General features: G+C 41.2%; 1 protein-coding gene across 1 annotated transcript in view; it reads left to right on the forward strand.

Moving 5' to 3' along the window:
- The window catches only part of ZFYVE26 (zinc finger FYVE-type containing 26), a gene marked incomplete in the record, with an annotated part of 1,901,467 nt that overhangs the window by 1,800,980 nt on the left and 75,397 nt on the right, over positions 1-25,090 (forward strand). Inside the window, 1 exon segment of the mRNA XM_073610828.1 lies at positions 5,694-5,738. Within this exon segment, the coding sequence (XP_073466929.1) occupies positions 5,694-5,738 (45 nt within the window).

A 25,090-nucleotide genomic window follows, 5' to 3' on the forward strand; every position in this document is an offset into this window, starting at 1 on the left:
GCTCTATACTCTCGGTGACGGCATGTCACTGACACACTGCTCGTCACCGACAGGGGTGAACAGCCATTGTGCATGGCTGTTTACCACGTGATCAGCCGTGATCAAGTCATGGCTGATCACAGTAGATACTTCCCCCTTTCACGTGGCGTATGCGTGCGAACCCAAGTGGTAACTAACTGTTGCCTGCCCTTCCCTCCTCACACACCGTTTCCAGTTTGAGGAGAGAAGAGCTAGGAGCAGTGAGTTACAGATCTGTGTACTGTAGTGTCTGCACCAAGCACCTGAACCTGTCACATCGCCCCCCTTGCACCTGTCGCCCAACAGTCACCACCTTAGTGGCCATCTGCACCCATAAAGTGCACCTGTCACCCATCAGCACCCATAAAGTGCACCTGCCACCCATCAGCACCCATAAAGTGCACCTGTCACATCAGAGACTGCCATCAGTGACCATCAGCAGTGCACCCATCAGTGACCATCCCCAATTACCCGTCACCCATCAGTGACCATCGCCAATCAGTGACAGTCATCAGTCCCACTGTCATCACCTATCAGTGAATGTCACCTGCCACCCGTCGCACAGCCCAGGAGATCCTCTCCATGACTGATGAGAGCAGCAGGGAGATCTCATCAGATTCCAAATCACATTCAGCATTTGAACCGATTGATAGCTGCGGATCGGGAAATGATTCAGCGGAAGAATGGGTCCCTCCTAAAAGGGCATGGCGCTCTGTAAACCAGGCAGCCGCCAGCAACCAGGATTATATGCCCAGGACCAGCGCTGCCGCCAGCAATAGGCCCCAAGAACTTTCCAGGCCCAGTACCAGCGCTGCCGCCAGCAAAAGGCCCCGGGAACAAATGCCCAGGCACAGTACCAGTGCTGCCACCAGTGATAGGCCCTGGGAACAAATGCCCAGTACCAGTGCTGCCACATCACGCCCAAGTACCAGCACAGAAAATTCAGATCCCCCAACGTCCCCAGAGAGCCAGGGCCGCTACAAAAACCCTGGCCTGCGGAACCTCCAAAGAGAACAAGAAGGGCTTCCCACAATTTCTAGTGAACAAAAAGCTGTGAAGGGGGAAAGAGAAACTTTGAGAAGCAACAAAGTGCTGGCCTTGAGGTGGAATGATGTCCAATATCCACGATGACACTACAATTGAGTATCAAAAGAAGGGGAGAGGACAGGGCAGTGGGACTTTAAGTGAAGCATATGATGACGATAAGGTACAAATGGTGGAATTATTTGGAGGGTTTTAATAATTGTCATGAAGTACAATCAAATATAGAACATGTAAAATATACAATACATAGCAATGATAGCATAATAATGTAAAACATAGAGTGTTACAAGTTCATTATCACATTGTATAATAGGCAATAACCTCCAAAATTCACCACGAAAGGTAAAGATAAAAATTGGTAATACAAAGTAATCCTTGCACGGCCTATGACCACAAGATCCAAAACAGGGGGGGTATAGAGGGTAAACATGGTATCAAGGGTACTGATTGGTAATAAAACGCGTGGCAGCTCAACGCGTTTCGTGACTAGACGGTCACTCGTCAGGAGCAAGCACAAGATAAATCTGGGGGTAAAAAGATTGGTTCAATTGATGGTCTGTAAACAAACATGTAAAATAGCGGGGTGGAACCCCCTATCTGAATACCAATAGACTCACTAGGTTCGTATGGTGGTGGTGTGGTGCCGTGAAACAAAGCCATATGAAATGATACTCCCACCCGGGAGCCGCGGCGGACATCTCCCCCGAAGAGCCCCCACAGGCGACAACCATGGCAGGCAAAGGGGCACAAGGCAACCTGGGTGGGAATAGGCAGGGGAGTGAAGAAAATTAGTACCGGGGGACAATTGTGAGGAAGCGGGTAAAAGACCCAGAATAGGAAGTGAAGGTATAAGTGAAGTAGACAGCCAAAGGGGGCTGGAAGCAGAGTGGAGTGCAGCTAAAAGGGGTGAAACAAAAGGAACTGTGGGTAACAGTGAAAGGCCAGCAATAAGCCCCAAGAACAAATTTCCAGGCCCAGTACCAGCGCTGCCGCCAGCAAAAGGCCCCGGGAACAAATGCCCAGGCACAGTACCAGTGCTGCTGCCAGTGATAGGCCCCGGGAACAAATGCCCAGTAAATACCAGTGCTGCCACATCACGCCCAAGTACCAGCACAGAAAATTCAGATCCCCCAACGTCCCCCCAGAGCCAGGGCCGCTACAAAAACCCTGGCCTGCGGAACCTCCAAAAAGAACAAGAAGGGCTTCCCACAATTTCTAGTGAACAAAAAGCTGCGAAGGGGGGAAAGAGAAACTTTGAGAAGCAACGAAGTGCTGGCCTTGAGGTGGAATGATGTCCAATATCCACGATGACACTACAATTGAGGTTCAAAGAAGACGAGGTCCCATTGAAAAGCCAACATGTGTCCAAGATTACAATCTCTACATGAGGAGGGGAGGTGGATTTCGATGACCAAATGATTCAGCCCTATTTGTCAAAAAGGAGGTCCCGTTTTTGGTACAAGAAGGTAGCAATTTATTTCATCCATCTGGCCATTTATAATGCATACATAGTCTACACCAAATCCACCGAAAGTCCTGCCCCCTTCCTAAAATTCATCAAAGAAGTTGTTACGTCCCTCATCTATCAACACTGACCCCCCCTCCAGAAGACCTTGGCTCTGATGCTGTTAGCCGACTTCATGATCGCCACTTCCCGTACAACATTCCACCATCTGAAGCAGGCCGAAGACGGCAAAAAAATGTTGCGTGTGCAGCAAAAGAGGATTTCGAAGAGATACCAGCTATCATTGTCCCCAGTGTCCCTCCAAACCTAGCCTTTGCATTGGTGAATACTTCCAACTTTATCACACATCCCTAAAATATTAGCCCATATTTTTAACCATTTCCCCATTTTCATCATCTGTGCTGACCATTTTCCATGCTTCCTCAAATAACCATGCCACTGACTTCCACATGAACTGACCCTGGCCTGTTTTTTGACTATGCCTCTGCCTACCGTTTGGACTGCTTCCACATGAACTTACCCTGGCCTGTTTTATCAACTATGCTTCTGCCCACTGCTTGGACTGCTTCCACGTGAACTGACCCTGGCCTGTTTTATCAACTACGCTTCTGCCCACTGCTTGGACTGCTTGCACGTGAACTGACCCTGTCACTGTTTTATGGATTATGCTTTTGCCTACCGCTTGGACTGATATGTTGCCCTGCCACTGTAGTACACAGGGGTCTCACATTTGAGGGGCTCCAGAAATGTTTTTCTGGATGGAGAAAACTAATTTTTTTAATTTCTCCGGGTTTCGTAGATATTTGGGTGGGTGAAGCCTCTACCCCTGTGTCCCTATGCACAGGTCTTATCTGATTGCGGCCCTCAGCCTGCTGCTGACTTACTGCCATCATGCCTCTGCCTGCCACATGAACTGACCACATCTCTGCCTGCTACCTGGACTATGTAAATAATTAGCTGTAGCAAGAGGCAGTATGCTTATGAAGGGCTAGAGAGCAGTACAATAATGAGTGTCTGCAGATAACAGTGTACCAGGACCAATATAATGGCTGTGCTGGCTGCTCTGCCTGGACAATTCCTATGGACAAATGCTTTGTCTGTGCTGACAATATCCTTGTGCTGACTATAGACAATATTCCTGCCTGCTGCCTGGATAATTACTATTGCTGTCGCTAAGCACATCCCTACTTGCTGCCTGGACCAGTGCTCTCATCTGTGGACACTACTAAAAGCACAGGTAATACTTTTTTTTTTTTTTTTTTTTACCCTTTCCGCAATAAAATTTATTTTTGATTGTAATTCTTGGTATGTTCATGCTATTTGTTAGAAATATGAAGGGCCTTCAAAAAAGCTAGGTTACCAGGAAATGATATATGTAATTTATGCTCCTAGAACGTCTGACGGTGCTACTTGGATGTTGGGCCTCTGTATGTGGCCAAGCTGTGTAAAAGTCTCACACATGTGGTATCACCATACTCAGGAGGAGTAGCAGAATGTATTTAATTTTTTTGCACATTTTCCAAAAACTTCTGGAAAAAAATGAACCATTCAAAAGACTCATTATGCCTCATAGATTATATGTTGGGGTGTTTGCTTTCCTAAATTGGGTCATTTTGTTGGCAATTCCATTGTCCTGCTGCTCCAGGGCCTTCAAAAGTATAATAGGTGGTTGAGAATTGAGATGTGTAATTTATGCTCGTAAAACACCTGAAGGTGCTACGTCAATGTTGGGCTACTCTGTATGTGGCCAGGCTGTGTAAAAATCTCACACATGTGGTATTAACATACTCAAGAGGAGTAGCAGAATGTATTTGGGGTGTAATTTGTTGTATGCATATGCTCTGTGAGAGAAATGACCTGTTAATATGACAATTTTGTAAAAAATAAAAATAAAAAATCTTAATTTTGCAAAGAATTGTGGGAAAAAAATTACAACTTCAAAAAACTCACCATGCTACTTACCTAATACCTTGGAATGTCTACTTTTCTAAATGGGGTCATTTGGGGGGTATTTGTACTTTCCTGACTTGTTAGTGTCTCAAGAAATGAGATGGGCCTTTAGTACATCAGGTGTGATCAATTTTCAGAGATTGGCACCATAGCTTGTAGACTCTATAACTTTCACAAAAACCAAATAATATCGACTAATTTGGATTATTTTTACCAAAGATATGTAGCAGTATATATTCTGGCCAAAATTTAGGAAGAAAATGACTAATTTGCTAAATTTTATGACAAAAACAAAGAAGAGGGCATTTTTTCACAAAATTTTCAGTCTTTTTTTATTTATAGCACAAAAAATAAAAAACCCACTAGTGATTAAATACCACCTAAAGAAATCTCTATTTGTGTGAAAAAAAGGACGCAAATTTTATATGGGTACAGTGTTGCATGACTGAGTAATTGTCATTCAAAGTGTGAGAGCACTGAAAGCTGAAAATTGATCTGCACAGGCAGGGGTTATAAGTGCTCTGTATTGAAGTGGCTAAAGTGGTCCTAAAGGCAATTTTTTTAAATAAAAAAAAAAAAAAGAGCTTATACTTACCCACTCTGTGCAGAGCGGGTCCCTTACCTCTTCTTTGGTGGTCCCCCGTTGGTCCCTACTCACTCTACCAGATGGGTAGGGATTTCCTGTGCATTCTCCATTCAGGCCTCTGTTGCCCAGCTCTGTAAGTTCTACCAGGTGGTGTCCTTGCAGTAGCTCTCTGGGGTTCTGTCTATTGACCTTTGTTATGTCAGACCTGTTGGCACAGTTTTGTTTGCCTTGTTGTTGTCCACCCTTCTTATTCATTGCTTGGGGATGTCCTAGAGTCTATGAATATCGAGCTTGTATCTTGTACTGTAAAATAAAATAAATTTTGACTTATCTGTAAATTCCATATCTTAGAGCGCAGTACAGAACACAGGTTGTCCTCCCCTCCCCAGTGTTTTTCTGGATTGCTTGCTACAAAACTGAGGACTCACTGAGGTAGATTTATAGTAGTGGCATCCAGGGGCATTTCCTTAAAGCTTTATCAGTGTCAATTACCTGAATGTACCAGCCATTAACCCAGGGTTAATTCAGTTTAATTCAATGTTGTCAAATAGTCTTTAATGTTTATAGAATGATTTTTAGTTCCTTTTTATTTATTCAGTTTATTAATCTTTTGTTTTGCTTTTGTTTCAGGAACTTGAGAAGTTAATCCAAGGAATGAGAAGTGATGAAGCAAAGGTAGAATATATGCATTTACAGTACACTAAATTACTGACGGGTACAGGCAGTATTTCTGAGATTATTAGGACAGTCCTTTACTATATAGCACCTAAGTCCCTGAAATATTTTTCCTCTAACTTTGTCATTTGTACCAGTATGTACCCTGACAGCTCGGTTCTCCCCAGCACCACCCAACAATCTGTTCATCTAATTCACAATGTGCCGAATCAAAGTGCCTGGTAAAAACCATACTGTTCGGTGATCACATTCTTTATGACAGATTGCCCTATCTGTCCTTCTAATACTTTTCTGTAACCTTGTCCCCATCTTCACTGGAAGAGTTTTTCAACTGGCAGCTAGGTGAGGTACTCTGCTCTAGCAATGCCACTCCTGTACTGATATCCCCACATCACACAACCAGGCTTATTTATTGGGATGTGACTACTAAGGATTAGCCTCTCTAAAGCTTTTCCCTCTACCTTGTCTTATAACTGTCACCCAAATACTATCTTCTTGTGCCTGCACCTTCATATCATCACCCTCCTCTACAATGGCCCCAGCCAGCACCTAATGGGTACAGTCCAAACTCTTTTTCAGGTTGTTGATACTTTGCAGTGTTGCCAGATGATTTCTTAGGCTGGCAATACACCATACAAATTTCTTTAGATTTACCTTCAACTATGTAGTGCAAGGGCCTGCCTGATTGCATACAAATTATCCTATTATATGTTTTTGGTAAATCTAAAGGAAAGTTGTACCAGAAAATTGTACAGTGTTTGGTCAGGCTTACACTCAGGATCTGGGTTTTGAACAAAACAACTTGTTCACATTTTGTGCAGCAGTATTTACCCTTGAACAGTTATTCAAGGAACGTATACATGGCACAGGATGTGCACCAATTCACATCACCACCCCTCTTGCACATTACACACTAATCCTGGGGAAAATACAGGAACAAAAAAAAAGGAATTCTATTTTTTACAATATATTGTTAACTTTACATACTAATTCTATTCTGAGTGCTAGTTGTTTCCCATAACTTTCTGGGAATGTAACAAGATAGTGACCCTCTTACTCTGACTCCCGTTCACTGCTCACAGCACCTGGCTTCCTCTTCCTCCTCCTCCTCTGCTCTGCCTGCTCACTTATCACACAGTCTCTTGCAGCCCCTTCCCTTCCCTTGCCCTTGCTCTCTGTGCACACACATCCTATCCTCTTGTTCCCCCTCACTGCTCACAGATTCCTCTCCTCTTCCCCCCACTCTGCCTGCTCCCTGTTCACAAAGCCCCTGGTGTCCTCAACTCTTGCTCCTGCTTACTGATGTCTCAGAGCCCAGCATTCTTTCTTCCTGCTCCCGCATTGAACTTTTAGCCATCTGGCCACAGCAGCTCCTGGTTCCAGTGGCTCACACCAGCATCTCAGCACTCCTCCTCCCCTACTCTCTTCAGCTTCCCAGCACTCCTCTTCATAATCAGAATCTTGGGGTTGGCTCCAGTCCACCTGGGAAGTACTGTTTGCACTGTAGAGTACTATTTGCCATTTGAGTAGCACAGCTACACTTCAGTGTTATTAGTTTAGTATCAGTCTAATTATAAAGTAATATAGGCATGAGGGGGGCACTAAAATACAAACACTAATCATATACTGTGGAACAGTTGACAATAAAGTGCAAAGTGCAGTAAACCAATTAATCCAGATAGTGATCATCACTTTTTTAACCACTTGCCGACCGGGCCATTGCCGAAAGATGGCAACAGCGCGGTCGGCTAGTTCTGGGTGGACGTCCGTGGGACGTCATTCCAGAATGTTGCTCCCGCGCGCCCCCTGGGGTGCGCACCCGGGAACATCCGTGACTGCTGGGTCCCGAGGACCTGGCGCATCACGGATCACGGTAAATAGCCGCTGATCGCGGCCATTTACCACGTGATCGTTCCGTCAAATGACGGAGCGATCACTTGTAAACAAACCAGCGTCACGTCATGACGCCGGTTCCTCCCCTCTGTGTACCGATCAGTACAGTGCGAGGGGAGAGGGGGAGAGATGGCAGCAGCGCTGTGGGCTGGATGTTTAGTGCCCACAGCGCTGCTCAATGTCACTAGGAATACTCTGCAACACTGCAATACTCTGCAAAACTGTGCAATACTCTGCAACCTTGTGCAATACTCTGCAACACTGTGCAATACTCTGCAACACTGTGCAATACATTGCAATACTCTGCCAATACTCTGCAACACTGCAAAACTCTGCCAATACTCGCCAATACTCTACCAATACTCGTCAATACTCTGCCAATACTTGCCAATACTCTACCAATACTCGCCAATACTCTGCAATAAATTTTAACAGAAACAAAGAATTTTTTTTTTTTTTTTTTTAATCAAATTTTCAGTCTTTTTTGATTTATAGCGCAAAAAATAAAAAACCCCGCAGTGATTAAATACCACCAAAAGAAAGCTCTATTTGTGTGAAAAAAAGGACAAAAATTTCATATGGGTACAGTGTTGCATGACTGAGTAATTGTCATTCAAAGTGTGAGAGCACCGAAAGCTGAAAATTGGTCTGGTTAGGAAGGGGGTTTAAGTGCCCAGTTGTCAAGTGGTAAAGTTCATAAAAAGTCTTCTAAATCAAGGGATTCCTTCATTCTTCAATGTGGAATACTGTGTAAACCATCACTAGCAATTGCTTATTTTCCGGATAGTGCTCAATAAGCAATTGCTGGTGATGGTTTACAACAGTATTTCACGTTGAAAAATTAAGGAATCCATTGATTTAGAAGACTTTGTATAAACTTTATTTATAAGGACTTTTTTTCATTGTCAAAATTGGGATTAATTGGTTTAATTGCACTTTGTACTTTATTGTCAACTGTTCCACAGTACATGATTAGTGTCTGTATTTTAGCGCCCCCTTACGACTATATTAGTTTTACAGTTTAGGTTTCCTACACTATTGGGGAGAAGTTTTTTTTTGTTCATTTTGTTTTCACTTACACTCAATTTAAGAGTTTTTGAAATAGCCGAAGGTTATTTCTGATATTTTTACACTAATATGTAAAGTGTCAAAAATAAAATGATAGGTGCCAAAAATAAAATGATGATCTTTTCTTAAATAATTGTAGATTTGTTTACTTTGAATAACCAATCATGTGCAGATAAAATCTAAAAAAAACAGGAAGTTGTTTTCTTTAAATAATTGAATAATGTGGCATCTGAAAACTTAAAGCGTATCTAAACCCCAATACAAAAAAGTTTTCACCTGGTGGTTCTGCAGATAACACACTTAGGTTTATGTTGATTAAACTGAGGAGTTTTCTGTCAGTTCAGTTCTCTGCAGTTCTCAGAGGAAAATTATCTCCTCTTAAGCCTGTTTAGAAAACTGTGAACTTCTGTTCTCAGAAAGAACCCCTCTAATGGGGCTTTAAAGGGCATAGATTCCAAAAGGATAGAGCAGTATTGTATTAAATAGCAATCATTTTATTTGAAAATATTAAAACAGAAAGTTCAAGTGTATGACTAAAATAGTACAATGGATGCGGTTGAGGTGATAATACACAAAAATTGCAATACAGATAACCACAGCGCTCTGTTGGTGGAACACACATAAACAGAGTGATACCCAGCACGTTTCAAGATATAACGTTGTTCCTCTTCTTTGGGGGTAAGTGGTTATGGTTATAACAATAGTATCTATAGTAACAAAGGGGAAATATAATTAGAAACTTCACAAATATATTTCAAGTAGCAAATATGCACTGACCATATGGATATAGAATAATTTCCTGGACATCCACATCAGTTAAAAACAAGGATAGGTTAACCAGGAGTTCAGAGGGTGAGGAGTGGAGAGATCCAGCTCAGACTAACCACAAAGGGTATCGCACTGCTTCCGCACTCAAACCCCAAATGGAACGCCACACCATGGGCCGAGAGATACAATAAATCTAAATCAATAAATCTAATGCCCGTACACACGATCGGAAATTCTGCCAGCAAAAGACCGATGAGAGCTTTTGGTCGGAAAATGCAACCGTGTGTATGTTCCATCGGACTTTTGCTGCCCGAATTTCCACCAGCAAAAGATTGAGAGTATGTTCCCAATTTTCCCGACAGAAAAAGTTATCGGAAATTCCGTTCGTGTGTATGCAATTCCGAAGCGCAAAAAAAAACGCATGCTCAAAATCAAGTACGAGACGGAGTCGCTCAGTCTGGTAAAATGACCGTTCGTAATGGAGATGGCACATTCGCCACACTGCAAATTTTGAATGAAGTTGTTTTGCTGCTCATATTCACACAGAGCTCTCACAAACGTATTTATGTATTATTTCTCGTGATCTCCCGAGTAATCTTTTTGTTTTTTAAAGCCATATCTCCCTAATAATGTTTAGAATTAATTTTTATAGTCATTTTTTTTTGTAATCAAGATCTCCTGTTGTTTTTTTTTTTTAATTATTTTATAGTGATCTCCATTTGTTTTTTTTTGTATGTCATGTTTCCACAACACCATTATTATCTTGTATTTGTAAATCTCAAGGAGGTTGGTTGGTGTCCCTTGTTAATTTGACATTGTATTTTTTAAATGTACCTGCCTACTCACAAACTGTCTGTTTTGGAGTAAAACACATAGGGAAGTATTTCTGAAAACAAAATATCCATTTATTCTGGGTCATAACAAAATAAAGAGGAAGGCAACGCTGGAGAAACTGGTGAAATTTGCCAAGACTTTGTACCCCAGGCCAGACATCAATAATTTTACAGTCAAAATTGGTGGCCTGAGGAGTCCTTATAATAGTGAGCACAATCCAGTCCAGGACTACAAGAGATCAGGAACAGCAGCAGATGACATATAACAGCCTGCATCTTTTGCCAGACCAGATTTAACCCAGGACATCACTCTCTGGTCTTCCTTAGACACTTCCTTCCAGGCTGTGGCTGTGGTGTTAGAGGTGTGACAGGAGGTGGAGGAGGAGGAGGAGGACCATGGTTCAACTCACAAATGTGGCTTTGACTTTTGAGTTGGCCCCTTAAGCCCTTATTTAGGGCATGTAACATTACTTCCTCACATAAGAGGCATTGGCCCTCCTCCTTTTTCAGCATTTTGCAGGCTGTAATGTACGCAAAGTCCTCTTGAACACTGTGGGGGGTTCTGAGGGCCACAGTAGCCTTCAGAAATAGGCCAAGTGCTGCCTCCTTCACGTTACTCCTCTTCCTGGCACTTTTTGGTGGAAGGCGGAGGGGAGAGACCTGCGATTCTGGCAGGCTACTGGGCCCGGCCACCTCCTGGCTGCCACTTTCCATGGCCTGGCTGAGGCTTTCCTGTGTATGAAAAAGGGACATCGTTTTAGTTTTTGGTTCATCAATCACACACAATTTTCATCTCATGACTGTTACAAATTGAATGTTACTAAATAGAAACAACTAGCATTCTGACCCCAGTATTTTTCATTCATGTCCCAATCATTTGTGGCCACTACTGTCTATTGATATGTAAAACACTTTGTGAAATCAGAAATTAGTGATCAAAATTAGCATATATTTAACATAATTAATTTGACAACCAGAAATATTTTGAAGAATGCTATACCTGGCTCAAGCTGGGCTCCTCCACATGTTGCTGCCTGGAAGGCCCAGGTTGGACGTCGGAAGCCTCAGCTGGGGGGTAAGGAAGTGTGGAAGGAAGATTGGAGAGTGCTGGCCTAGGTTCATTCTGGCCTGCCAGAAAATGCAGTCTGTCATAGTACCACAGCCTGGGTACATAAATGTCATCTGCTGCAGCTCCTGATCTCTGGGAATCCTGGACCTTCTTGAGCTCCCTATTATAAGTGCTCCTCATGCCACCAATTAGGGCCTTGAAATAGGGGATGTCTGCCGTGGGGATCACCGGCTTCACAAATTCCACCAATTGATCTAGCGCTGCCTTCCTCTTTGTTTGATTGTCATAATAGGGGTGGTTTACCTGCCTCAGACAGGGCAGCTCCCTGTACATATCTATGAATATGGGCATAAAGTCCATGTCATTGAATAGATCCATTTTCTCTGCAAGACATAACACAAGACAAACCCTAATGTCAGGCTAAACTCTGCTAATCTTGACCCATTATAGGCCTCAATCTATACGCAGTATAGGCCACTGATGCACCAACTTAAAATTTTACCTTTGTTATAACGATCGGCGCTTCCACTACACCTTCCTCCGCTCACAGATCGTACGTACTATGCACGCGTGTTACGCTTTATATACACTGCGCATGCATGAAACTACGCCCGTGTCACCGCCCCCTGACGTTCTTTCTAGAATATTCCCCGCCCCGTCTCTTTCGTCGCAGTGGGGGAGAAGAACATGGCGGAGACACAGCAGGTGCTTAATAGCAGTAACGAGGAGGAAAGCCTGGAGCAAGAAATGTCCCGATCCAGGAGGGGAAGATTTAAGGCCTCAAATATGTCCTTTGAAGAGATGGTGGAGATGGTGGACATATTGAAAAGGGCCGATTATGATGGGATGTATGGACCGTACCTAAACCCAAATGTGAGAAAGGCCAAGATCATGACTAAAGTTGTGAAGAGTCTGCGCCGGAATTTTGGGGTACGACGATCCAAGGAGCAATTGAGGAAACGCTCGTCGGACCTCAAATTAAGGGAGCTGGATCAGTATAGAAGGATCAAGAAAGTGCTTCTAAAAAGTAAGTACTTGTCGTGTGTTCCTATTATTATTACTTGCATGCTGCGCCATGTGCTTTTCTGTACTGTTGGACAGTTTAAAATGGCTACTTTCATGTTCGTGGGCACAGTAATCGGTTGTAGTCAACATTGTTTGTTTGCAAAATAAATACGATGTTTTTGCCAGATACAGGGTTAACTACATTTGGTCATGATAATTTGTATTAAAAGAAGTTTAGGACATTGTTCTTTAGATGTGTTTCAAACTAGAATGAATTGCAAACTTGATTCAGTGTAATGTAAGGAGAGGACACTCGGCAGCTGTTTACACATCTGGACTCTGGAGCACTAGTGTGGGACACAAAAACAAACTTTTTAGGGTGTCCCACACAGGCACTCCAGTGGATACTTAGGGTGTCTCCATGTGTGAAACTTGTTCAAAAAATGTAAGTATTCCAGCTTTGGTAAGGAAAAAAAAATAATGTCTTCAGCTTGGAACTCTGCCAAAACAGACAATTGTACCCCACTTCCAAGCAATGTTTCATATTCTTATTTCTGGCCTAAAATATCTGTGTGCTAAGTATACCTTTTGTTTCATTCTCATAGGGGAGCAAAGACTCAGAAAATATAAGGACACCAGGGACCCCCCCCCACCTCCTAAAGAAGGGGAACAAAGGTCACAACCTGAGGATGTGGAGGAAGGAGAAGTGATGTTCAGGTTGTGGTACCAAAATCCAGTGATTTCTCCAGTGACAGTGCCAAATGGATGATCCAGGAAATCATGTTTTGTAGTCGCAATTTGAACATTATCAAAGAAAAAGCCAAGGAGATTGAACAAAGACTGAAGAACATGATTGATGTACTAAGGAGAATTTCAATCTTAAAAAGATTCCTGGATTTTTTTTTATTTTTTTAAATAATTTTATTTAAAGTTTTAATACAGTTTAAAAGACAAATTTGGAAGATGCACACAGTGTGTCAACATGTGCTATCTGCCATCAGGGGATTTCAATGTATGCGTTTTGTGGGTGCAACCCCTTCCTCACAACTCTAGTAAATGAGAGGAAGTGGTTGCATCCCCAAAACACGTCCATTGATCCCCATGATGGGAGATAGCACATGTTGCCATTAGGTATGGGATCAGAAAGGAAATCCCCATTTTGACTCACAATTTGTGTGCATCTTCTAAATTTGGCTTCTACAGGGGTGACTTCACCCCACCTGATGAAGGCAAGATCAAGACCTTTTTCACACTATAGAATGTCTGATATTGCCTTCTTTTTTGCAATGTTGAACTTTGTAAGTTCCAGAGTTGTGTATGTTATGTTTGGAAACATGCCTGTTTCTGTATTTTTTCAGAAATTTCAAGGTAAAACGTTGAAAAAAAAGATGTGTTTTTTTTACCGCCAAATGTTTTATAAAATGCACATGTGAATGTGCACGGAGTAAAAAGTTTTATACTCAACAATGTGTGGCTTCTTCTTTTAATGATCAATACCATTTTTTGTGCTAAGTTGGTGTTTACAGTGACAATGGGTGTTATTTAATAATGGAAAAACCACTTGGCACTACAAGTACACTAGGAGAACCTAGGAGACAGCAAAAATAAACACAAGCAGTAAATGAAAATCAAGATTTGATCTGATAAAAGTGAAAATGCATTCAAAATGTGCTGACAGAGCAATGGCCCCCCTACCCGTTAAATATTCTACATATTTTTCTTGCACTTCACGGGCGCTTTGGGGGGGCAAGCCAGGATAGCCAGCTTCCAGGGTCGTCATTGTTTCCTGAAGTCCGGCCCAACTGAGGAAACATAATTAGGATTATTACACCAAGCCCCCGCACAGCACAAACTCTACGACGAGCACGTACCCACAACATGGCTTCAAAACGGTCGGCTGGTCAGAACGGACTAAACAGAACGCACTGAAGAACAGCAATACCTGTGAAGAATGAGCTGAAAATCAGTAACGAGTGGACAAGAACGCACTGAAAAACAGATACGAACTGACTTCACGCACTGAAAACCAAACACAAACCCACAAGCACAAACTGAACAGCAGTAAAACGATCTGAAAGAGCAGGAGTCTGAAAAGTGCGAATCGTCTCTCACCAAACTTCTACTTACACAAGATAAACACGAGATTAGCAGAAGGAGCCCAAAGGGTGGCACGCTGGCTATTGAACTTCCCTTTTCTAGACCCTTCGTATGTGTTGTACGTCACCGCGTCCAGGACAGTCGGACTTTGGTGTGACCGTGTGTATGCAAGACAAGCTTGAGCAGAATTCCGTCGGAAAAACCATCATAGCTTTTTCCGACGAGAATTCCGATCGTGTGTTCACGGCATGACAGTACAAAATAAAACAATCAGTATCCAAAAATTTTTAAAGTATGATATATTATGCTATATAGAACCTATCATATTACCCACCTGGGCCTATAGGATAGAAAGGAGCTAGGTAGAGAGCTCCAGAATATTCAGAAAAATACCCAAAGAGTATACAGGCATAATAATTTCTTTCATTCACGTAAAAAAAACAAAGTTTCATACAGGTGAATTGAAAAAGGGAAAAATAGCTACATAACTGCACGATGTTGACTGGTTTCAAAATCAGAGCTTACCTAGAAAATACCACCAAAAAAGAAAGGAGAGAGCAGATCAGGAAAGATTCTAGGCAGAACCTCTATTAAAAGGGTCTGCGATGGCTGACAATAAATGAAGATAGCCTGCAAAGAAATTATTTATTTTGGGTCATTGAAATGTGTCTCTCAAATGTTTAAATATACAGCTCATATTTATTACATGTGGGTAGAACTACAACAGTAGCAATTTCTAAATTTATCTCTTCCAATGTTGTATAGCATGTAGGTCTGGATGCTCCGGAGGGCAGCTTACAATGAGCTCCAGACAGCCACGTTTTAAAAGGATTAGGGTGGGCGGATGCCTAGATGCCAAAACAGTGCGGCGTCCCGACATCACCAGCCACAATGGAAAGGCCACGCCCATCAGTGTGGTGACGAAGACCAGCGTCAGCGGCCGGCGGCTCATGATGGCGCCATGGCGACCGGGACTCATCCCAGCCATCAGACACCCAAAAGCAAAGGCCGACAGCGATAGACAGAAGACGTCACTGGTGGCCTTTGTGCGTCGTGTGAGCAGAGAGAAATTGGACCAGACCAAATTCCTCCACCCGGAGGACAAAATGGGAAATGGCAGGCAGCAACAAATCTAAATTATATAGACATTTGCTTCCATGGAAAAAACACAAAAGAAAAGCGCCTCTGAGTTGCAGGTATTTAATTGGTATAAAAACATGTAATCCGCACTTACATCGAGGTAAGGGATAACAGGCTCCGGGAAGGGAAGACTCCTGGATCAGTCTATGGTGTCCATAGCGTTGATCGGCAGTCAGATTGTCCAGTTGTGGTAGCCGCAGTCCCCCACAAGGAAGCCGGCCAGCTGAACTCGATGGGGATCTTCCGCTCGGAGAAGCCGCTCGCTGGCGTGTGACATCACCGGAGTGTGAAAAACCACAACGCGTTTTAGAGCATTATAGGGAGTATTATTCCTGAGCTACCAAGCAGTGGTGTTATAGGTGGTTTTAGATAGGGAAAAGCAGCTTGCACCGAATGGGGCCCAGCCTTAAACCCTGGTGTGACTAACAACTGACAAATGGGGATGGTGCTGCGCTAATCCTACAATAAATTATAATATCTAGGTATACTGGGTATCAACTCTTGTCTTTACTGAGGTATAGGATGGTGATCTAAACCACCATGGGGAATATAGCACTATGTGGACGTGCAGGCAGTATGTGCATAATAGAAAAAAATATTATCTCATATTAGATTTTATTATATGGGCGTTTTATCTCTTAGTTTCGCTTTAAATAAACAAAACATCCTTTTATTATATTTTTCATACTTTTTATAATTATTAATTGCTTATTGAAATTTTTTATTGTATTTTTATTATTCCAACTATCTATTTGATATATTTTTATTATATTATACTTATAGCATAGGATTGTTAAGTATGGAATTACTGTACGAGAGTACATTGTTCACAGTGGGAGGCGCTTTGTTTAAGTGAAGCAACAATATCCCCCCCACTATTATTCCATTTGTTACTCACTGTTTTACACTAGATTCCGATCCTAGATAGAAGTGAGTATGTTATTTTAAAAAGATTACATTGAAGCGTTTGGCTTCCCTCTATTACCATGTCTCCTGCTATTCAGATGAGATTTTAACAATTTTTCAATAGGTGTACATAGCAGAGAGCATGTATACACCGCTCATTCATTCTCCTGTTGTTTACAACTATCCTTTGACAACCAGTAAAATGGCGGCCCCCATAGAGCTCCAGGAAAATGGCCACTATGGCAAATCCCCATACAACTTCGAGAAAATGGCCGCCGTCCATACACTTTGCCTGGTCTATTTAAAGCCAGTGGAGTTTGCCCTATAGCATCCCCTGATGAAGCCACGTGACGCCACGCGTAGGGACAGGCACCGCCCACTGTCAGCAGTGTATGAGCTCGCCGCTCATCTGGATACACTGTACCTTTCGTTTCTTACTGTGTGAGTACCCTGTATGCTGCTAATGTTGAATAAAGTCTGATACATGCTTGAAATACTACATTATATGGTATCTTCATCTCTCCATTTACTATGATGCTCCCCATGGATCTGAGGTCTGATAAATGACAGTCCATTACGTAGGACCCCCCTGCACAGGAGACACCACAAGCGCTGTCTGCTCTATGCTGTAACCTCAGTATAGTGAGGTAAGGGGCCATTATCTACCACTAGAGGATTGTTGCATGGAGGAGATCCTGCTGCACATTTCACATTCACCACTCTTCTGAACAAATGATTTTTAAACTCAGCTGCTATCTACACGACTTAATTGTCTGTTATCAATAAGGAAGCATTGAAGCAGTTTTTTGTTGCACTAAGTCACCTTTATTGGATTGTATTATTTTAAGTTTGAGCACCCCCTGTTGGCGCTGGACACTATATTGCATGATGCACAACTATGAAGATCACTTTGGACATTCAATGTAACATTGTATCATTTGGCAATTTTTGCTTTTATGTTATTGAGTTTTTAGCCATCTATTTATTTATATGAATCATGGTTCATTGAACTATAATAATTTCCGGATATTAATTCACAGCACTTTGTACTGGCATTTAATGTCTCAGCGGCAATCACTATCTTATTGAAAGAAAAAAAATCTTTTTTTTTTTTTTTTTTTTTTTTATTTTATTGTAGATTTCACCATGGTTTTATTTTTATTTAAGGTGGTGGTGGTGGGCTCTACCCTTTATTTATTATTATTTTTTTCTATTATGCACATACTGCCTGCACGTCCACATAGTGCTATATTCCCCATGGTGATTTAGATCACCATCCTATACCTCAGTAAAGACAAGAGTTGATACCCAGTATACCTAGATATTATAATTTATTGTAGGATTAGCGCAGCGTTTTAGAGCATGCGCAAAGCTCACACTGGGCATGCGCGCTCCTTTGTCAAGTGTAAAGTGAACAAAAAGACAGGGGCATTTAAAAAGCTCTGCATTTTGGGAGAAAAACTGCAACAGCTGATGTATTAACTGTTGAACTAAACCAGTGAACTGGCAAGCTACTATAAAAGGCAGATGTGTGACTGGATGTTAAGATTACAATCAATAATAAGCCACTATTTAAAAAAGAAGTACTAATTGATGGGAGATAGTAATAAAAATAATGATAACTATGCTACATAAAAATGAAACAATATTAATATAGCAATCTATCATATTGCAATGACATTCATATAAATTAGTACAACAATTAATGATAAATACGTTTAAAAATATAGAGATAGAATACATTATAACCCGTAATGATAAACACTAGTACCCACTACCAAAAAAATAAAATAGATTATTATTAACTAATATAGATGATGATTATTAGAAAATATTATAGGAAAGGAAAAATTATATATATATATGGAAGGGAACAAATGTATATTATGTTATGTGCCAGTGTGTATGTGTATAGGCATGCACACACACCCATGCTACTAGACGCATATACATGTGCACACACACACACACCAAAACTAGCACGCATACATGCGTAGGGCCTACAATTTTGGAAAAGATAAATGGAGAACACTGTAAAAATTAAATAAGAAAGGGACAACTGGAAAAGGCACAATAGAAAGGGAAAAGACATGTAATTACTAAAGGGACTAATGATAATAATAGTAATAATGGTAATATTAATAATGATAGTAATGATGGGAAGGGAGGTGGGAGGGCAGGGGGTAAAGGTTATAAGAAATGTCGGCATTGTAGGTATAAATGTCATTGGTTAAAGGTTGTTGGACAGTTGTATTTAAATGCATATTTGTATCATTTTTTTTGTGAATGCCGAAAACAATAAAAAAAATGTAGATATTTAAAAAAAAAAAATTAAAAAAATAATGATAGTGGTTGTTCCTAACGGATAATATTGATATGAAATTGTATAGAGAGAATGAATACTAAATCGCATAAATTGTCAGATTGTATTTGTATGTGTATATGCATATGTATGCACAAACACATGCAATATGTACTGGCATAACAAAGGAAAAAAGGGGGAGTATATCACAAGAACAATCTAAAGAAAACTAAAAAGAAAAAATGTATAAAAGAACGCTATATTATAGTATTAACCTCTAATTCTTCATTTAACCCATTGGGCGCAAGAGTGTCCAAGGTATATATCCAAAAAGTTTTGCGTTCACATAGCCTGGAAAAACGTTCAGCTTCAGACAGGTTACGAGGTATGGATTCTATAATCCACACCTGTAAACCTGCAACCTACCTCCACAAAACGACGATGTTTGCCAAAACGTTGTCGTAGTGGACGGATGGTGCGACCAACATATAACAATTTACACGTACACGTCAGACAATAAACGACATAGTCTGTAAAGAAGTTATAAAATTTTTCTAACTGATAGGTCTTATCCTTGTGTTGAAAACTCTCTTGTCCATGTCTCACAAAAGTGCAGGTTTTGCATAAAGGTTTTGCTATAGTCATCCAAACTACATAGACCTAGTCATGGACATTTTTTGATATTAATATTTTTTTATTTATATTATCATTATTATCCCTAGCATCTTGTATTTGTAGTTGTATTATTATTATTATCCCTAGCATTTTGTATTTGTATTATCATTATTATCCCCAGCATCTTGTATTTCTATGTCCTGTGCGCTGGCATATGTGTATATGATTTGCTTCCATGGAAGTACATTGTTTTTGAACATTACATTAGTGAAACATTTCTCGATTGTCATACATAATTATAGATATGAAATCTGGACAATACATCTTAGCAGTCAATAAAAACAAAACCATCGTGCAATAGACCTGTTGAGAAAGAAACATAGATACGAAAGAACAGACACCATAGTGAAAAAAGATCACATAGAGGCAGTTAGAGAATTAATGTAGAGACAAAAACAGGAAATATTGTGTCCCAATAAGATTGGAGAGTAAATTATTCAATGTCTGGCCCACCTGATGTAAAACCCTCTAAAATGGTGTTTTGCTTGCGTCTATCTAGCAAGGTTACTTTGTGGTATAAGCAAGGAAGCTGAGACTTCTGCAGTGTATAAATGTGCTTTTACTATACAAAGATGCTGTACATACAAAACTATTACAATATTAGGAATACAATACAAGACTGACAAATATCTATAACAAGCAAAATGCCTAGCAAATGAACAGCCTATGGTCTATAACAGTACAAATACACTTAAGAGTTACTTAACTTTGGTTACTGTACGTTCGTGATCTCCATTGGCAACGATTCTCCTTGAGACCAGGCACCTCCTTGTATCATGAGTAGCTTCTGATCTTAAAACATGATGATGTGTCCCTAGCTTATGCCTGAATCCCCTTTTATGTGTCAGGCTGTTTTACCATAGTTACCAAACAACAGAAAATATACCTGTTTACTGTAGCTGTAGAAACAATGGACTGTTGAAACTGTCAATTGAATACAACAATGGTATCTACGTACCCATTGTATGCAGCAGCATTTGTTTGAGAAATATCTACTCAAGCCAAAACCTGACAGTAATCTATGAGCAATCACTATTGTAATATTGTACCATGTAATGTTATATCTGATTAATATAAAAAAAAATCATATTTTAACAAACGCAACACAAACGGTCTGAAGGATAAAGATTCATTTAGGCCTGGGGGGACATGTAGCATTGATGCGAAAGATCCGCTTCTGCTCATGTTATAGGAGGATCTTATTCCAGTCACCTCCTTGTATACCTGGGTGTATCCGATTCAGGATTATAAAAATAGCGCCTGAAAACCGACCCGAAACAGCCGCTGCTGTCTCTCCAGTGTGAAAGCCCCGAGGGCTTTCATATTGGAGCGGTGCGCTGGCAGGACGGGAAAAAAAGTCCTGCTAGCAGCATCTTCGCTCCTTCACCGCTCCTGCCCATTGAAATCAATGGGACAGCGTGGCTATACCACCGGAAAAGCGCCTCTGCAGAGGCGCTTTGCGGTGGTTTTTAACCCTTTATAGGCCGCTAGCAGGGCAGTTTTACCCCCCCCGAATACCGACGGTACAGCGTGCTAACAATAGCGGCGCTTTAACGCCACCCCCACCCCAGTGTGAAAGGGGCCTAAGTGCATTGCCAAAATTCCATTTTGGTCTTCCCAACGTAAAAACATGAGCAGTCGCATAAAAGAAGATATGCCACTCCCATTGTCTTACAGTTGGCGTAATGTTTTGGTCTATATTTTTCACCATTGGGTTAAGTTTTTAAATGCGATGTGTTCATAAACTGGCAGTAGTTGCATCCCCCACATTTGAAAGTACCTGAATGCTTGCCGTGATCCCTACCACCTCCCTCTTTATACTCACTCGATACAAATTTGTCTTTTAAAGATTTGGCACGTCTAAAGGTGAATGCGGGGGTTTCGGGTACAAAGAAACCAACTAATGGGTCCATTGTGAGCACATGCCAATATTTCTCTACAATTATTCTGATTTTGATTGTTTTTTTTTTTATAATCCTTATAATATAACATAGAACAACTGAGCTGTGTCAACATGACATCAGCCAGCTTCCACGGCCACATGGGGCCCAAAAAGTTACAGTGCATTTGCATATAAACCAAACTAACATAGTCCAACTGACTTAAACCATTACATTCTAACAATGTAGCCCGCCCTTGTCATCGCTCAACCCAGGACTTCTGCCATATCTGAAGTGGTAGAGACCCCAAACAGATGGGGTCAAACGTGAGCGGTATGTCCACACGGGACAGGCAGTTGGGGGGGGGGCCTACGTCACTTTATCCTGTGGATCCAAAGGGACTTGCCAGTTCCACGCGGTGAAGAGCGGTATCAAATACATCAACTGTAGGTAAACTTACCGCCTTAAAGAGGTATAGGTAATAGAATGAATATACAGGCAGTCCCCGAGTTAGGAACGACTCCTACTTGAACTACTTGAACTATGAACGGCCTCAAATTCCGGCCACTTGTGATCCATGCTGGTCCTGAATACCTCCGGACACATCCCATACTGCAGTACTACATGTACTGCATGGCCAGAAGAGCCCCAGATAACATAACAAGCACCCGGAACATCCCACATCCATGCACAGGCGGACGTTACACTTACGAATGCAGTGTTCCGACTGGAAGTTGCATTTACAAATGCAGTGTTGCGACTTACGAAAAACTTCGAACAAACCTACAGTCCCTATTGTGTTCGTAACTCGGGGACTTCCTGTACCCAACTTGCATTCCATCTGGAAATAGAACAATAAGCAGGAAAAGAGGCCAAGTGTTAGTGACTCAGTTATGGGGAGGTTTCCGCAGGGTATGTTCCTCTCTATCCAGCCAGTCGAATGCAGCAGCAGGATGTTCAAAAAGCCGGTGCGATCATTCACCGTTACCCTCAATTTTGCAGGATAGAGCATTGCATAAGAAACATTATAATGGCGTAATTTTTTCTTGACATCCGTGAACTTAGCCCTCCTACATTGCAGTTCAGCAGAGAAATCTGGATAGAAAGAGATCCGGACATTATCCACCTTTATCGCTTCACCCTGGAGTCTGGCCTGGTATAGGATAGCATCACGATCCTTGAGATTCAAGAGCTTAAACAGAAAAGGTCACAGAGGTCCTCCAGGGCAAGCAGGCCTCCCAGGTACCACACTACAAACATAGGAGAAAACACTTCCCCGCCAAAAGCTTCCACAAGCCAGCGTTCTATGAAAGCTACTGGGTTTTTCCCCTCTGTTTTTTCTGGGATGCACACAGCCCTCACATTACTCCTTAGCCTGTTCTCAATGTCTTTTAGGCGTGCAGCATGGCCAGAGGTTAGGGCCTGTACCTGACTCATCTCATGCTGTAAGGGAGCAACATAGATTTCAATAGTGCCTACATGGCCTTTAAATGCAGCTGTGTGATCCCTTAATTTCTGCATATCTTGTCTGATCAATGCAAATTCTATTTTCACTCCTTTAAATTCAGTGGTGAGATTAAATAAATTAGTGTTGCAGGAGGTGATTGCAGCAAAGATCTCTCTGAGTGTAGGCTCAGGGTCCTGGGCACTGCGGGTGCTGGGTTAGGAAAGGTGATGCTGCTCTCCAAGCTCCGTGGATCGTAAAGGAAAACCTCCACCCTCAATAGGAAACAGGTGCAGACTGTGCACAAGTCTAAGGTAGCAAGAAAATCCCGGACTGCTGCACTCTGAAAACGGTCATCTTTATTCCAAGAGCTGTTAAGATCCAACAAAAGTCATCAGATACGATAGAAGAATAGCGATAGCTAACGCGTTTCACATACAGAGATGCTTACTCAGCTAAAAGATAAGTGAATGTAGTCACAATTAAATAGAGCAAAAGGGTAAAAAACCACCAATAAGAAACTGGTGAGGGAATCAATTAAATCAATGAACAATAATTAGTTAAGAGGACACACTTGCGGAACATCCCATAGACCAAAAATCCCAACAATGAAGACCACCTATAGAAAAAACATATGTATATTGGCACTACCAAAATATGTGTACATATATGTTCACATTGAGCACAAACATGAATATATATTCACCCTAAACATGAACATAACCATCCTAGAATAGCAATAGCATATATAAACTTTAAATGGCTCATAGAGAGAACACCTGCAGACAGTGAACCATAAGCGATAAAACTTCCCGCACTGACACTGCTGAAAACAGTTAATATGAATAATGTAATATAAAGGCGGCCAAATAAGACCTAATAAGGCATAATAAAAATATGCAGTGATAGAACACTCAAAAATATAAGCATACCAAAACAATTTGGATAGCATTGAATTACATTACATCAGATTAAACTGGGAAAATAAAGGACCATACAACAATGTGAAAACGGTATAGAATATAGAATATAAAATATAAACCTACCTAATAGATTTGAATGGCATTGAATTACATTAGATTAAATTAAGTAAATAAAGGACCATGTCGGCAATGTGAACGCGGTATACATCCCAAATAGTGACTGTCTGAAGATGTTACAAATGTTCCCAAATTTAGATGGTTTAGTAACAAAGTATAGAGTTATGAAAATGTTTGAAAATACAAAATTAAAAGCCTATATATAGATACTCAAAGGATGTTATACATCTTCTTCTCTCCAAGAACCAAAGATCAAAGATCAAAAATGCAAATCATTCCGGGAGAGGGAACTATACATTATAAACATAAATGTAGATATAAATGTGGGTGAACAGAGTCTCACTCTTCTTGCTGAAAAAGCAGAAGTCACAGATTGTATGTGTCACATCCGTGAAATATCCTTTACCGGTAGCATAATTTCAAAGGCTGCTGTAACCCTATGTGGACTCTCCCTCCGCTTGCTGAAAAATAGAAACCATAAATTATGTGTCTCACATCTGTTCTAACCTTCCAAAAACCTATATGTATAGTGTGCTGTCGGAATGTATATTACTCCCAAGATGTCTAGTGCCTGAAATAAGATCAACATTAAAACGAAGGATATTATCCATATCATGTATCTAGAGTAATATACTATCCCCAGAGATGAAAAACAACCCCTCTCTAAACTGACTTCACGTTTACATCATTAATTAAATTTATCACCACCTCTTGGTGGTTTCAAGATTTTATCGATGGCCTGGATAACTAAACTGGAGGTGTCCCTATTATGAAAATCATTCCAGTGTCGAGCAACACTCGACACTGTTGTGGTTTTTCTCTATGTCATAGAGGTGGTCGTATAATCGATCCTTTAATCTACGGATAGTTCTTCCCACATACTGTATAGAGCATGAGGTACAGATTATGGCATAAATTACATAGCAGGTGGCAAATGACAGAATTTTATGAGGTTTACCCGTGGATGAAGACACAATTACATCTCCACCTTTAATGAACAGACAATAGGTACAGTTGTGTCCCCCACACTTAAAAGTGCCTTTAAACGATAACCAATTATTTGTGCTTGTTTTACTTGAGAAAAGGCTGGGTGACAACAAGTTTCCCAAGGATGGAGCCTTTCTTGACACAGTGCATATCCCCCCAGCTAATATTTCTGAATAAATGGGATCATGTGACAGGACGGGAAGATATTTCTTGACTATTTTACGTATTTTTTCATATTCTAAACT

Source organism: Aquarana catesbeiana, linkage group LG13 (assembly GCF_042186555.1).
Source record: "Aquarana catesbeiana isolate 2022-GZ linkage group LG13, ASM4218655v1, whole genome shotgun sequence".
Lineage (NCBI taxonomy): Eukaryota > Metazoa > Chordata > Amphibia > Anura > Ranidae > Aquarana > Aquarana catesbeiana.